At 51.5% G+C, this 14660-nt stretch overlaps 1 protein-coding gene across 2 annotated transcripts in view; it reads right to left on the bottom strand.

The window, feature by feature from the left end:
- The window catches only part of P3H2 (prolyl 3-hydroxylase 2), a 135517-nt gene that overhangs the window by 16638 nt on the left and 104219 nt on the right, over window positions 1-14660 (bottom strand). For both annotated transcript variants that reach the window (XM_007502466.3, XM_056807761.1), the window contains exons 2-8: window positions 11255-11398; window positions 9432-9621; window positions 7081-7212; window positions 5903-6045; window positions 4096-4185; window positions 3190-3230; window positions 2449-2543 (exon numbers count right to left, since the gene is read on the bottom strand). In XM_007502466.3, the coding sequence (XP_007502528.2) occupies window positions 2449-2543; window positions 3190-3230; window positions 4096-4185; window positions 5903-6045; window positions 7081-7212; window positions 9432-9621; window positions 11255-11398 (835 nt within the window). The remainder of the gene's footprint in view (window positions 1-2448; window positions 2544-3189; window positions 3231-4095; window positions 4186-5902; window positions 6046-7080; window positions 7213-9431; window positions 9622-11254; window positions 11399-14660) is intronic.

Below are 14660 nucleotides of genomic sequence, written 5' to 3'. Positions count from 1 at the left end.
GCTTGGCAACTTTTTCTAGGTCTTCTGTGTTTCCCAGAAGAAAAGGCTTCTCTTAAACTGATCTAACTTCAGTTTCCAGGGGAAGCCAGGAGGCTTAGTGGACAGAGTACTGGACCTGGAAACAGGAAGAGTCATCTTCACCAATTCAAAGGTGGCCTCAGACACATCCTAGCTATGTAACCTTGGCTGCCTCCGTTTCCTCATCTGTAAAATGAGCTGGAGAATGGAATGAAAAACTGCTCCAATATCTTTACCAAGAAAACCTCAGAAGGTTCACAAAGAGTGGAATAGAATTGAAAAATAAAAACAAAACACAACTTGGGTGTCCAGCTTTTCTCCCTTTTTGAGTCACGTATAACCACATCTTCAAGCCCCTCTGCTTTTAACATCGACAACATAACTGCCTGCGCTTCCTTGAATTCCTAGGGATTTGGATCTGCCAGTCTCTTCCCCCTTAGTTAGACTAAAGAGATAGGCAGATGGCACCACGACTGGCTCTACGGAGACAAGCGTCTCTCAAAGGCTCTAACCATTGGCTAGTATGAGGTAAGGGGATCTCCTTGATTTCCTGCCCTGGCATTCCCTAAGCCTCAGCAGATATTCCTCTCGCACCGGGACTCTGACCTGGCCTTCCCCTCTGCTCCTCAAACCCGACACTCCCGTCCTCCTCACCCCTCACGCCTTCCTTGGGGCTCATCTCTGCCTCAGAGCCCCCGTCTCCCTTGAAGGCTCATCTTAGAAACCACTTCCCTGCCCAAATAAAGCTTCTGATCTCCCCAACTGCGCCCCCCCTTTATTCCCATTGTGTTTAGTCCATCCCTGGGTCCACACTGCCTGGTATCCTCTCTGCCGCTGACGCCCTCAGGGCCGCATCCTGTGTGCTGGTCCAGCTCTTTGTTCCCCAGAGCCCAGGAGATTGTCTTGAGCAGACGCCGCCAGCCCAGCCCAGCCCTCGGAGTGCCGAGGAGGCATGTGCGCCCCACACCTCGCGCGGCTGCTCTGGAAGATCATCAGACCGAGAAACGAACGCAAAAGCGGTCCAAGGAGTTGTGGTCGGGGATGGCTTGGTTGGGAGCCGGCCGCCGCCCCACTCGGCAGAGCCGTGGCCTCGGTACGTGCCTGGCCTTGCTTTGCTGGCCTCAGGCAGGGAGAAAGAGGTGTGGAGGGGAATCATTCCCCCCAGTGAGGCTCAGCCAGGCCCAAGGGCTGTGGTGCCAGCCGGGCTGCCAGAAGGGTGGCCGAGCCCTGCGGCCAGCAGGGACGGGAAGGCTCTCGGGCAAGGGCCTGCTGTGCCCCTGGGGAAGCCACTGAACCTTGCTGAGCCTCAGCGTCCTCCTCCACAAAATGGGGATAAGCATACTGTCTGCCTGGCTCAGAGGGCCCGGCTCAAAAGTGCTTCATAAGCCTTCGTGAAAAGCTTGCTCTCGGCGTGACCCCAAAGAGCACGCTGGAATGCACCGGGGCCCCGTGGGGCCGCTGAGTCAGCGGGGTCTGGCTGGGCCCACATTTAGCATTTTTCTCCTCCTCCTCCTCCCAGCTCTGTGACTCCTTCTCTCTCCCCGAGAAGCCTGCGGCGTGCCACCCTCTCCCGACCTACCTGCTTCCCAACGCTCCGGAGAAGCTGGCGGGCACGTTCCTGGAGGGGGTGACGGAGCCAGGAAATGGGGGCAGGATGTGTTCTGAGAGCCTGAGAGCCCTGCCCGGATGCGGGAGGGGCCAGGAATCTCCCTGGAGCAAGGATGCTGGGGAAGCCCACTGGCCCCCTTCAGGGAGGCCTGTTTGGATGCGGGATCTCAGGGAGGCACTGGCCACGCTGGACCCTCTTGTTTTACAGAGGAGGAAACGGAGGCTGCACGAGATGGACTAAAGACTTGGCCGAGCCCACATGGCTCCAGAGTGTTGGAGACTGACTGTGGACTTCCTGAGCCCACGCCTGTCCCTGTCGGCTGTACCCCGGGTCAGAGCAAGAGTCTACGAAGGCACGAGGAGCTCCGCGAGACTCGCCAGAACGTCGGGGATTTGGAATGTCACCATCGGGAAGACCATGCAGCCGTCTCTCCTCCCCCAGAGGGCGGTGGCCCTCTTCATTCTCTCTCCATTCCCACTCGGCTGGCCTGGATCTCCCTCCCTCGGGACCTCGTCTCTGGTCTCCCCGCCTTGGCCCAGCTCGGCCCGGGATAGACTTTCTTCCTCACGTCTGCCTGTCCCCACCTCTTTCATGGAGCCGATTGCCCGAGCTGGAAGTAAGTGCTCCGATCTCCCATCTCCCTAGAGAACTTTGCCCCCTGCTTTCTCTGCCCCCCTCGGACACCAGCTTGCATTTGATTCATGTCTGGGCAGGCCCCATCTGTCTGGCTGCCTGGGAGCTCCTTGGGGACCGTTGTCTTGTTCTGGGCCTCCCCCGGGTTGAGCCCGTCCAGTGCAGAGAGGCTGCTCCCCTCCACTCACCCTCTCGAAGGTCCCGATCGATCCCGGGCACAGGCTGCTTTCCCCCAGACCACTCAGGAGCATCGGCCGCCCTGTTGCCAGGCTCGGAAAGGGTCCTTTGCCAAAGGGAGAAAAAGATGGAATCTCATTGGATTGGAAGTGGGAGGTCGGAGCTTAGACCCATGAGCAGAGGATCTCCTGCTCCTGTGGCCCCTCCAGGATCCCCCGTTGCCAGGGACCTCGATGGCCATCCTTCCTGGGGCCAGCCCGGGAATGAGCCCCCCGGCCTCTGCTGGCTTAGACCTGACTCGATGCCTTCCTGCCTTGCTGGGCTTGTCAAAGCAAACCAAAGCCTTCTAATGGCAGAGAGTTTGAGAGTCAGCAACGGCCCATGCCCTGATCGGTCTGGTCATAATGGAAAATGGTTCCCAAAGCACGGAAAGGAGCCTTGACTTCCCCACTGAGGCCCACCACCTCTTGGGGCTTCGTTTGTGACCGTCCCCACTAGGGCTGGCTAACGATTCTGCCCTGAATCCATTCTCCCAGCAGCTCCTGGGCCAAGTCATTGAGGAAGTTCCATTCTCAAAGCCCCCGAGAGGGAATCATCCCGTGAGAGGGGTGGCGCGTTTATCTGTCCCTCAGGGCTCTGATGTACGCCTTCGCATCTCAGAGCCCTCATTTTTCTTGAGGTTGGGATGCCAGCCAACCCACCCCCTCCCGGCCCCACCAAGAGGCAGCTCGTGCTGCAGGGAAACAACTCACTGGGTGTCTTCTTGCCTTCCTCCATGGCTGGTCCAGTAATTCTGGTGTAAAGGGCAGGGCGTGGGGAGGAAGGAAAAGCATCACGTGATCACGGATAGATACATCTTCGATGCCATGGACAAGGGGGGCTTCCGAAGAGCAGATTTCCTCTACTAATGCCTATTGTAAATGCCCAGCCCTTTAGCGCCTCAGAGAATTGCCAAGGCACTTGAGAGTAAAGTGGTTCTCCTAGCTCTCACAGCGTGTGCCAGAGGTGAGACTTGAACTCAGGTCTTTAAGAGTCTAAGGCGAACCCTGTCTTCTCAACCCCATGCCGTCTCCCTTTCACAAAGACCAGAAAGAAAACAGCTCCACATTCTGCACCGCCACACAAAGCCAATCGGTGACATGAGCGCAGAGGCTGGAGTTTGTTTTAACACGGAGGCTGTCCTGAGGGGTAATGACGTCCACGACGTGAGCCTGATGAAGCTCCGGGCACTCAATGACGAGTCATCGTTGGCCCCAGTGATGGGACAGAAGGGAGGCCACCAAGAGAAGCCACCTGGGCTTGTCCCCACTTCAGCACCAGGATGTGTAAAGAGGCTTCATGGCCCGTCAGACAAGGCTCCCTCTAGCTGACCTCTGAAACACCCCCCAACCCCAGGAAGTTAGTCCTGGGATTTGGCATGGGAACAACGGTGCTGGAGACCCTGATTCTAGCCCTGAATCTGAGCCCAGGCCCTTCTGGGACCTACATGGATGTGGACAAGATGTTCGGGCTCTCTGAAAGGCATCAGAACGTCTCAGCCTCCCTTCCAACTCCCGAGCGAGCAGTGCTCTCACTTCGGACAGCAAAGGAGCGCGGCCAAACCAGGCGACATTCGCCATCGCTTCCCCTCTGGCGTGGCTTTCCTGTTTTGTTTTTACCTGCTCGGTGTAGGGAATGCCCAGGTTGGCCACGGCCGACTTGATGAGCTCAGATTCCAGTTTATATCTCTTCATGAACAGCGCAGCGTCCTGCAGTCAGAGCAAATGTAAGTGTAGGGCACGGGACGAGCGAATGGCCAAATGGCCAGGGGACCCACACATTTCATCAACATAGCGAGGCACGTGGGCGTGAAGCCATCAGTGCTGAAGGTTCACCTCTTCCCGGGCTTAGTGGAGATGCTGTGGCTGCCACCCAACCGATGGGAGTCAGCTTGACCTCGATCCTGTCCAAAACCTGTGATGTCACTGCCCTGGAGACTCCCCACCTCCCAGACCTGAAGCACACGCTGCAGGAAACCCATTCCCGTGGGGCCATGCTGTCACGAGGAAGCTCACCAGACTGGGCTAGGCTGGCCCTTGGCTTGGGGACCATGGAATTTCTAGGCACTGAAATGACGTGGGTTTGTGAAAAACAGAACTATAGAGCGCCCCCTTCTCTGCATGCCTGTGAAGCAGGTGAAAGCATCACTTAGAATTGGGAGGGACTTCAGAGCCCAGTTTCCTCCCTTTACAGATGAGATAACTGAGGCCCAAAGAGGATAAGTGACCTACCAAGGACCACAGAGCTAGGAAAGATCTGAGGTCCTATTTGGCCTCAGGTCTTCCTGCCTCCAACCCCAGCACTCTCTCCATGGGGCCACCTAACTGCTTCTTCACCTCCAGTCTGATCTCAGCGAGAGGGGCCAGCCTACACAATGAACCAAGAAGTAAGCTTCTGACTTCCAGATCAACCTGCTGAAATCTCCTGTTACCCCTGATCCCACCCTCCCCCCCCTCGCTAGGGCCTGGGCTGTCTATGCCACCTGATTGGCTTCTGTCTAAGGAAAAGACCCCAAAGCCTCCAGGCTAAGGCAAAAGCTGGCTCGCTAAAGATGTCTCCTTGTATCTGGAGCCTCAGGGGAACCATGGAGCCCTCTTAGCTGGCTCCCAATCTTCTGGTCTGCCTTGATCTCAGAGATCTGGGAATTCTGTGGTTTCCCGATTTTTCCTTCTTTTTTTCCTTTTCCCATCTCTTTGCCAGGAGAGATGTTCACTTTCTGAAAAGCAAAATCTGCCCTTTGCGTCTATCTGGACTCCTGACTTCTAGCTTGGCACAGCCCACAGCACCCAAAGGAGGCTCATGGAGTCATGAAGATGAGGACAAGTAAGAGGGTGTAGACAGGAATGAGGACCAGTAAGAGAGTGTAGACAGGAATGCCAACACTTGGAGACCCCAAGGTCTTAATAACTGAACTGATCAGTGAGTACAACATCCAATTGAGAGAGAGGAAAAGTCAGGGGTCACTGCTCCTCTGACCTGAGAGAAAGAAACTTGGGGAAGAACCACTGGCAGAAGGCTGAAAGCAGCCTCATTGGTGGGGACAGAGGAAGTGATGGAGAATCAACGGCTAACTGGCATTTGAATGGGATCCAATGGGAACGGAAACATTTTGATTCCTATATCTTTGAGCCAGATGTCAAGGGGGCCACCGACCTCACGGGGCGGATCAAGTGAGATCCAATATTTAAAGTGCTTTACTCATTAAACAGTGATGTGTGAACACGATGACAACAACAACAATGACTATTCTACTGCTCCTACCACTAGTACTACTGATATTACCACCACTACTAGGACGGCCACTACCATTACTAGCGCTGCTGCCGCGGTTGCTACCTCTACTGTGACACCCCCCCAAGCCACGGTGCACAAAATGCCACAGCCATTGGCCCTAACAGCCACAGCTAGTGGAGACGCTGGGCTCACCTCCCTAGCTGGGATGATGCTCGGGTCCGTGCTTTCTTCCAGCACACTCTCGTAGTATCTCACGTTGTCCTGCACATCCTCATCGTCTGGGTGGAAGAGAAGGTAGGACTTGGCACATTCCAGGGCTTTCACGTAGTTGCCAACTAGGGGAGAGAGGAGGGATGGTATTAGAGCCGACTGGAGGTGACCCGAGGAGTCTGTCAGAGACACTGAGATGGCAGGGAAGAGAGAGGGCTGACGACCATCCACGAGAAGACATGAAGACAGAAGCTAAGGGACGCCAGGCAGAGGGAGAAGCCACTGGCCTGTCTTCCCTCCAGTTGCTGGTCCTTTTCCCTTCCTGGAATTACACTCCATTTCCGGGTCTGTGTGGGTTGTTATTTTCATGTGGTATCACCCATTAGACCGAGAAGAACGCCTGGAGATCAGAGACCACATTTTGCCTTTTTTGGGCATCAGCCCTTTGCACAGTACCTGGGAAATTCAGCCCACAAGCAGGGAGTAGCTGCTGATTTTTACCAGACCTGCTAAGTACTGGCACCACCTAGTGTAAATGGAGGTGAGACCCTGGGAGGACGGGGACCAGGAAACGCCTCCTGAAGGTGATGGTGATATGTGAGCTGGAAGGCAAAAGGAACCCAGGGAGGCTCAAGAGGCAGGGTGAGGGGCAAAGGGGGACAGAGGGATGATTCCAGGGAACCACGAGGAAGCCAGGAGAGCTGGATTGTAGGACAAGGGGAGAGGCATAGGAACAAGAAGCTAGAAAGGGCAAAGGAACATTGGATGCCAAAAGACGTTCTCTCTAATGCCTTTGGCGAGGGATAGGGCAGGGGGACGAGGTCTGTTCCGGTTCAGCTTTAACAAAAGCACCGTGGGAGCCAATGAGAGGATGGGTTGTTGTGGGGGGATGAGGCAGGGGACCAAGGGGAAGGCTATTACGGTAGATCAGGAGAGAGTTCGTCAAAGACAACACGGCTGCATGAGGGGAGAGGAGAGCTGGTGTGGAAGATGTGTGGAAGGCGAGCATGGAAAGATCTGCCATCTGATTGGACGGGAGGGATGATGGGCTTCATCCAAGTCTTTAAAGATAACAAGTGGAGTTTTATCCACTGAGTCACCTGGCCATCCCATCCCGCATCCCCCCACAGAGCCTCAGAGAGGAGCGGAGCACATGTTACCTTGATAATAGGAGAACTGGAGGTAGTCGTAGTGAAGGGGCAGGAAGTTCTCAATGGGGGACGGCTGGCCGGGCCAGGTAGCGAGCTCCCTCACGCAGTCATGCTCACACATCAGGCGCCGGGAGTAGAGACCTTGGGGGGAGGGGATGAAAAAGCCCCGTGAGAAGGGAGGGGATCTCCACACCCCATCTGTGCACTGCTCATTTCCTTTGGGAACCTCTTTGGCCCCTCCCCCCAACTGCTCTCTGGCCTCCGGCGCTCCTTTTGTCTGACAAGTTTGGCTTTTCTGCCCTTTCTCCTTTTCAGCTTCGGCGCCTCTCCTGAGATCGGGGACGTGTCACTGACCCACCATTTGATCTGGTCAAGCCTCCCTTTTCACCTTTAAAATGGGCATAACACAGCTGCCCATCTTGGCTGAGCATGCCCTGACGGGGACCCTGGTCTGGTCCTTCCACTCAGCACCACACAATGGCGCCTGCCGTGGAAAGGGCAGGGAAGATGCTGAACAAGTCAGGGACAGCACTGGGACTTCTCCTAAAATGAGTCCAGGAGTAGCTGGGTGGCCAGAGCCAGGCCTGGAGAGGGCAGGTCCTGAGTTCAGATCTGGCCTCAGAGCTTCCTGATTGTGTGACCTTGGGCAAGTCACTCGACCCCCCCAGCCTAGCCCTTAGCGCTCTGTTGCCGTGGAAACAATACCCAGTATTGAGCCTAAGATGGAAGATAAGGGTTTAAAAATAGAAATCTGATGTAGAAGATCAAATAAGTTCTTGAAGAATGGCCGACTGGCTGTCGGCACTCCCCTCACAGCCCTAACTGCCTCTCTTCACAGCCCCCCCTTCCTCTTCTGCCCAGGGGCCTTGTGGCTAAGCCTGAGCCTTCCATGTCTCTTTCCGCCGCCGTCCTTCCCTCCTCGGCCCTCTCCCCAGGCTGGGCCACTTCCAGGGTGGAAAGCTCCTTCTCCCCAGCAGGAACCTGCTCTGGCCAGCCAGGCCCGGGGCCAGCTGACCCCTGGCTCCCCCCCCCAGCCCCATGATTTGGAAACAAAGAAGGTGGGCTCCCCGTCTAATGGGTTCCCTTTCACGGGACGCTCAGATCTCTGACGGGCAGCGGAGGGTTCTCCCGGAGGACCTTGTCCGGGGAGGAAGAGAGCAGGGAAGTCGCGGACCCTGCTTGGGACCCGCAGACGTTAGGGTGGCGGCGTCCCAGGCTTCCTGTGACTCCAGCGGGGTTCCCAGCCAGTGGCCCCGCCGGAGGGCTGCCTGTCCAGTCTGGTTCCTCGGTCCTCTCCGCCCGTCCTATTGGATGCCTCATTGTGGCGTCCGGGCGGCCTTGTATTCTTGCCAGCTCCACCAGGGGAATGCTAGCTCTGGCCTGGCTCTCCCAAGGGGAGGGGGTTCAAGGTGGGCCTGGGAATGGCCAGCGTGCCTCCAAAGTTCACCATCAGCCCGGCAGCGGCGGGATGACGTCCAGCTACCAGAACTCTGTTTTCCCTCTTCAAGCCTCTCCCTTCCATCTTAGAATCAATATCGTGTCTTGGTTCCAAGGCAGAAGAGCAGCAAGGGCTAGGCAATGAGGGTGAAGTGACTCACTCAGGGTCACACCACTAGGAAATGTCTGAAGTCAAACTTGAACCCAAGACTTCCCATCTCTAGGCATGACTTTAAGCCCGCTGAGCCACCAGCTCCCTCCAACTCTCTCTTTTTAAACTCTTCCCTTCCGTCCTGTAATCAATACTGCCTATTGGTTCCAAGGCAGAAGCCCCCCATGACTCTTGAAGTCCATTCGCCGGGTCAAGGGACGGTGCTTTGTGTTGGCGAAGGGGGGGGGCGGATGTCCATGGCTACACAATGACAGGGAAGCTCATGATACTTTGGAGTATTTTAGAAATGACAGCAAGGGACTTCGCCACTGTCTGCCCCCCTCCTTTCCTCTTCCCTCCTGACCCCCACCCACAACCAGGCGGGGGAAAGGGATTGTTGCAGGAACATAGGAGGGCAAACATGGGAGTTCTGAGGTGGAGTCGGCCTCGTAGGGCCTTGGGCAAGTCACTTGTCTCTGAGCTTCTGGTTCCTGATTAGAGAATGAAAGGGGTTGAACGAGATGATCACATACATTTCGTCCCACTCTAAGCTGTGTGAAATCAAGATCTTTTCTACAAAAGTACAGCCTCAGCCCTGAAAATGGCACCTACCAAAGGGAAGGAGGAATTGTTGGGTATCGTCCCACATGATAGGCTGTAGGTAGGGCATGTGGATTCTTCCATCAACTCTTCAGACCTTGGTTCCCGCATTGATGAAAGAGGAGGGCCCAAGGTTCTTCTCCACGCCATTAGTCCCTCCTCTGAGTCTTACCTGCGAGGACTTCGTAGAAGCCATCGGTCTTCATCCGGTGGTCCTGGTCATCGTGGCTCTGGGACCACTCACACAGAACGCGGCATTGCCTGTCTGCTTTGAAATAGTCCTTTAAAGCCTGCTCAAAGGCCTCGATGGCCAGCTGGAAGTGGTCATCTTCATAATGTTCTACTGCTTCTCGGTAGTGTTCCTGTAAAGAGACACCCGTTAGCATCGTTGGCAAGAATGACGAACCATTAAAGGGGGCGAGATCTCGGGGGTGCGTCTCTTGAGGCACACGAGAAAAGCAGCTTGTGCTTTGGCTCGGTGGTCTTCTGTAGTATGGCGATAGGAGACTACAGATTCACATCAATGGCCCTGAAGTTGTAGTGAGGACCTCCTGGACCACCAGACACCCAAGAGCTGGGCTTCCGCTCTATATCCTCAGACGCGTCCTCCTCAGATCTCACTGAGATGGAGAAGGGTCACTGACACTCATTATCTTCTCACACACCTTGTCATGAGAGGCACTCATGTAAATGGGAGCCAGAGTCAGCCTTGGGGCTGGGAAGTCCCTCGTGGACACCCGGCCTCTGAAGCTGTATCCGGAGATACAGATGAGCTGAACCCATCGGACCTGTCAATGGCCCACGAAATTCTCTAAAACTAGGAACTTCACCTTCTCTGAAAAAGGAATTCTCCAGATCCTAAAATCGCTGGGACAATCTCAGGTCAACACTTGTCTTCCCACAAGGAATACTGTCCCTCCAGCTCCCGGGTTTTGGTTCTAAACGGGACTCAAGTCTCTGAAAAGCCAAGTTGTCACAAGATAGCCACCTAACCAGAAAAGGGAGTGAACAGGCCCCATCCGAAGAGCAAGGCCAAGTTGTAAGCAATAGATAGCCAGTGTGCTCTCTTGATAGCCATGCGATTTCAAGAGAGGTTGATGACGCCCCAAGCCTGTTGGGGATGGGAGAGGCTATCCCTAGGAAAGCTCTACCAGAGAACATGGGCAAAAGTCCCAGAGATGAGACTGGATGACTGTCCTAACACTGATGCCAGTGCAGTCTCTAATCTAATTGCCCTACGAAAGCAAGAAAAGGGTTGTAATGGGCTCACTAAGCCCTCTCATTGGGTGCTGTAGGTCTGGTCCGGAGGTCACCATGACAGTTTATGAGAGTTTAGAGCCTTCGTTAAGCTGCTCCTCCAACAACCTCCCAGTCACAGAGGCCAAGATTTGGTGTTGGCCAATGTAATGACTTAATTTTCAGCTCTGGGCTGAAGCCCAAAGAAACCCGGAGGATGATGCAAGTAGTCATGAAGACTACAGATCCTTCTAAGAATACTTTTTTCAAATGCATAAAATAAAATAACGAAGATTACTAAGGAAACCAATTATATTAAAATAACAGCCATGGGTTTTTTAACCCCAAATAGTTCACAGACCAACCAAGTTAAAAAACAAAATTGGAAGAGTAAATGGTGCCCATTTTGGTCAATTTTTAAATTTTTGCTTCATTTATATTCTCTTATTTTCAAGCCTACCCTCTCCCTTCGTGTCCAACCACCACTCTACAGGACTCATAAAAACTTCCCCCTTAAAGACAGATTAAATGGGCAGCTATGTAGCACAGTGGATAGAGTGACAGGCCTGGAGCTGGGAGGAACTGGGTTCAAGTCTGGTCTCAGACACTTCCTAGTTGTGTGACCCTGGGCGAATGACTTAACTTTATTGACTTAGAACTTTCCCTTCTATTTTAGAGTTGATACTAAGACTGAAAGGAATGACAGATTCCAAGCTCTCTCTTAGTCTTCTCCCTCTTCCTCCCTCCTCCTCTACTCACCAGGTGGGGTTGGGCTTCTCTATCCACCAGTTTGGCTCCTGCCACCGTTTCAGACTTCCCATCATGAGAAGGCACAGCCATGTGCTCAGGATTGGCCATTAAAAAAGTATAGGCTGCTTCAGCTGCTTTTTCCATCTGGTTCATCTAGAACAAAGCATGAATGGAAAGCAGATCAGTGTTTGAAATGCACAGGGCTCCCAAACTTGGTACCAGGGGGCTGAGCAGCCCAGAGAGAACTCCCCAAACTAGCGGAGGGAGCCACAATTCTTGGGTATTTTCCAGGGGCATTATTGTGGCAGATCCCAACAATAGTAGCTGTTACAACATCTTGCCATTCAGCAATCTATGATCCTGATTACAGGGACTTGGTCCTGACTTTCTTTCTGCTCACCGGTCCTTTGGAAGTTTGTCTGTTTCTGGAAAATTCAATTCATATGCTTGTTTTACACTTTGTGTCTGAACAGTGCTGAGAGAGAGAGAGAGAGAGAGAGAGAGAGAGAGAGAGAGAGAGAGAGAGAGAGAGAGAGAGAGATAAAGACAGAGAGAGAGAGAGAGAGTCAGAGAGTGAGACAGACAGAGACAGACAGAGAAAGAGACAGACAGAGAGAGAGAGAGAGAGAGAGAGAGAGAGAGAGAGAGAGAAAGAGACAGACAGAGAGAGAGAGAAAGAGACAGACAGAGACAGAGACAGAGACAGAGACAGAGACAGAGAATGAAAGACAGAGACAGACAGAGAGACAGAGACAGACAGAGAGAGACAGAGGGAGAGAGAGAGAGAGAACTTCTCCAACTCAAATGCAAGTTTGGGACCTTTTCCTTTACCTTCAATCCTGAAAACAGGTTTGTGATGAGCTTCCAATTGCTCAAAGCATGAGCATGAGGGTGGAACTGGAGGATGTTGGACTTTGAGGGGGATCTAAATAGCATTAATCAAATGTTATTCAAAATTTATAGGGAAGGAATGAAATAATGGACCAGTTTTATAAGGGTGCTTAGGGGTCCCAGTGAATATTACCTCCTTATTTGTATGCCTAGAGCAGTCAACTTGGCTAAACATTCCAATGGCTCCCTCTTGGTTCTTCTGAATTCTTTAAGTCCAAATGAAATGTTGTCCCTTCCATGAAACCCTCTCTGAGGATAACATCATTCCCCTTTGGACCTCAATGGCTTATGTTCTACTGGGGTAGTAGAAGGTAGGCAGAAAGGCAACTACCAAAAAATGTAATTTGTGGAGAGACGTAGCAATGCCAAATGGGAATATAATGAACAGAGCAGCAGAAACCTAGTTGATGAGAGATGAGTTGAAATGAGGAAAGAGTACATCCCAGGCATGGAGTGTCACTTGTGTGATGACACCAAGGCAGGAGACTCCAAGGGGAATTCATTCTGGGAACAGGGAGCAGGCACATCTGGCTAGAATATGGAATGGATGAAAGGAGAAAGGAGAGGAAAGTGAAATAAAGGTGAGCAGCTGGATCGGCTCCCCAAAATTTTGGAAATCTTTATATGTTGGGATTAAGGAGAGTTGTTGTTTTTGTTGTTGTTATTAAGTCATAGAAGTGAGAGGGAATCACTGAAGGCTCTTCTACAGCAGAATGGAATGTGCTTTAGGAAGACTATTTTGGAAACAAAGGACAGATTGTCAAGGGGAGACACTGGCAGGAGGGCTACTGAACAGGGAATAGGGAAGGAAAGGTATGAGTTCTAATACAGTGCCTACTCTGTGCAAGGCACTTTGCTAAGCACTTTTACAAATATTGTCTTTTTTGCTCTTCACAACAACCCTGTGAGGCAGATGCTATTATTATTTGAGAGTTGAGGAAACTGAGGCAAATTGAAGTTGAATGAGTTGCCCAGGGATACAGCTAGTCACACAAGAGGTTTGAGAAAGGAAAAATGGCAAGATTTCCCAACAGATTAGATATATGAGTCAAGAGCAAGGAATCAAGAATGACCCTGAGGTTTCAAGCTTGGGTAACCTGAGGATGGTAGTGCCCCAAGCAGTGATAAGGAAGTTCAGAAGGAGGAATCTATGAATGAAAATAAGTAAGTTCTGTTCTAAGATGTATCAAAATTCAGGTGATTATGGGAATTCCCTCTGAAAGCAGTCCTGTACTGTACCTTAGGTTATGAGATGTGTACATAAGTGACGATTCTTATTCAGAGGAGATATATTCTAAAGATCTTTGAAATGGTGACATTTATGAATGTTATACAGTAACTGGGCCAAAAGGAGAAAAACCCTTAAAAAGGCAGCCAACCACATGGTAAAGAGGGAGAACTGGGGATAGAGGACTGGCTGAGTGCCTGGAGATTTGGTGGCATGGGTTGACATGGAAACAAGTCAATATTTTAAAGAAGGAACTTTGTAATAGTCCCACACAAACAAACACATGCCCTCTAATATTGAGTGAAAAATGTCTAGTCTTGGAGTTACTCATTTGGGGAAATGATCTGTGAGATTTTTTCTTAAAATGGAACCTGGGCTTCTATATAATTGGCTTCTTTTGGACTCCTATATATTATGTGGTTTGTGTTTAAATTCATAATTCTGAGGAGGAGTTCAGAGTCTTCACCAGACTGCCTAATGACTCTAGGACTCAAAACAGAAACAAACATGAAAAAATTAGATTCCCCGACCCAACAGAGCCAAACAACAAGCACCTAAAAAGTCCCACAAAGTCGAGGCTGGATTGTTTCAAAAGGCTTTGATGACAGATAGACCTTGACCCTGTTGCTCTTGGCTATCCTAACTGCTGGGAGCCATCAGGCCATGATGCCTTGACAGAGTCATATGTGGTAGCTGAAGAGACCATAGAGTGATCCGTGGCAAAATGTGATTGGCCACACAGTCCTCCTTTACCTGACCTCTTTCATCAATGCCCCTTACCTATGAATTGACATGAATATCATTCCCCCTAGTCTCAAAAGGAATAATGCAAGAGCAAAACACCTGTACCCTAATTCCCCAAAACATCACCAAAAGACCAGACATTCAAACCCTATCCCAAAAGATATCATGGGTTAACTTTTACTTAGGTACATAATTCCCAGCAAAACTGCAGTTACAAGCCAAACCCAAAACATTCCCACTCACAGACACTTATTCTCATGAAGCCAGCACACAAATCAATCATAGAGGCCCATACAATAAGTACAAGTACATCAAGCTTCAGTATCCCTCAGTGACTCAATTACACAAATCAGTAACTCAAAAACTCCCTAGTAAGAACCTTGAAAAATGATCAGTCTAAATTTGAATTATGCTCCCAGTACCCCGCAACCTCAATGATATGATTGTTGAATTGTCTTTTAAAGAATTATTAATTATTATTAATTATTCCATTTTATTAAAAGCAATAAGTAATTTTCCTTGATTGTTTGTAAGCTCAAAACTTCTCACAGG

The sequence above is a fragment of the Monodelphis domestica genome, chromosome 8 (genome assembly GCF_027887165.1).
Source record: "Monodelphis domestica isolate mMonDom1 chromosome 8, mMonDom1.pri, whole genome shotgun sequence".
NCBI lineage: Eukaryota > Metazoa > Chordata > Mammalia > Didelphimorphia > Didelphidae > Monodelphis > Monodelphis domestica.
This window is presented reverse-complemented; position numbering and strand designations above follow the sequence as displayed.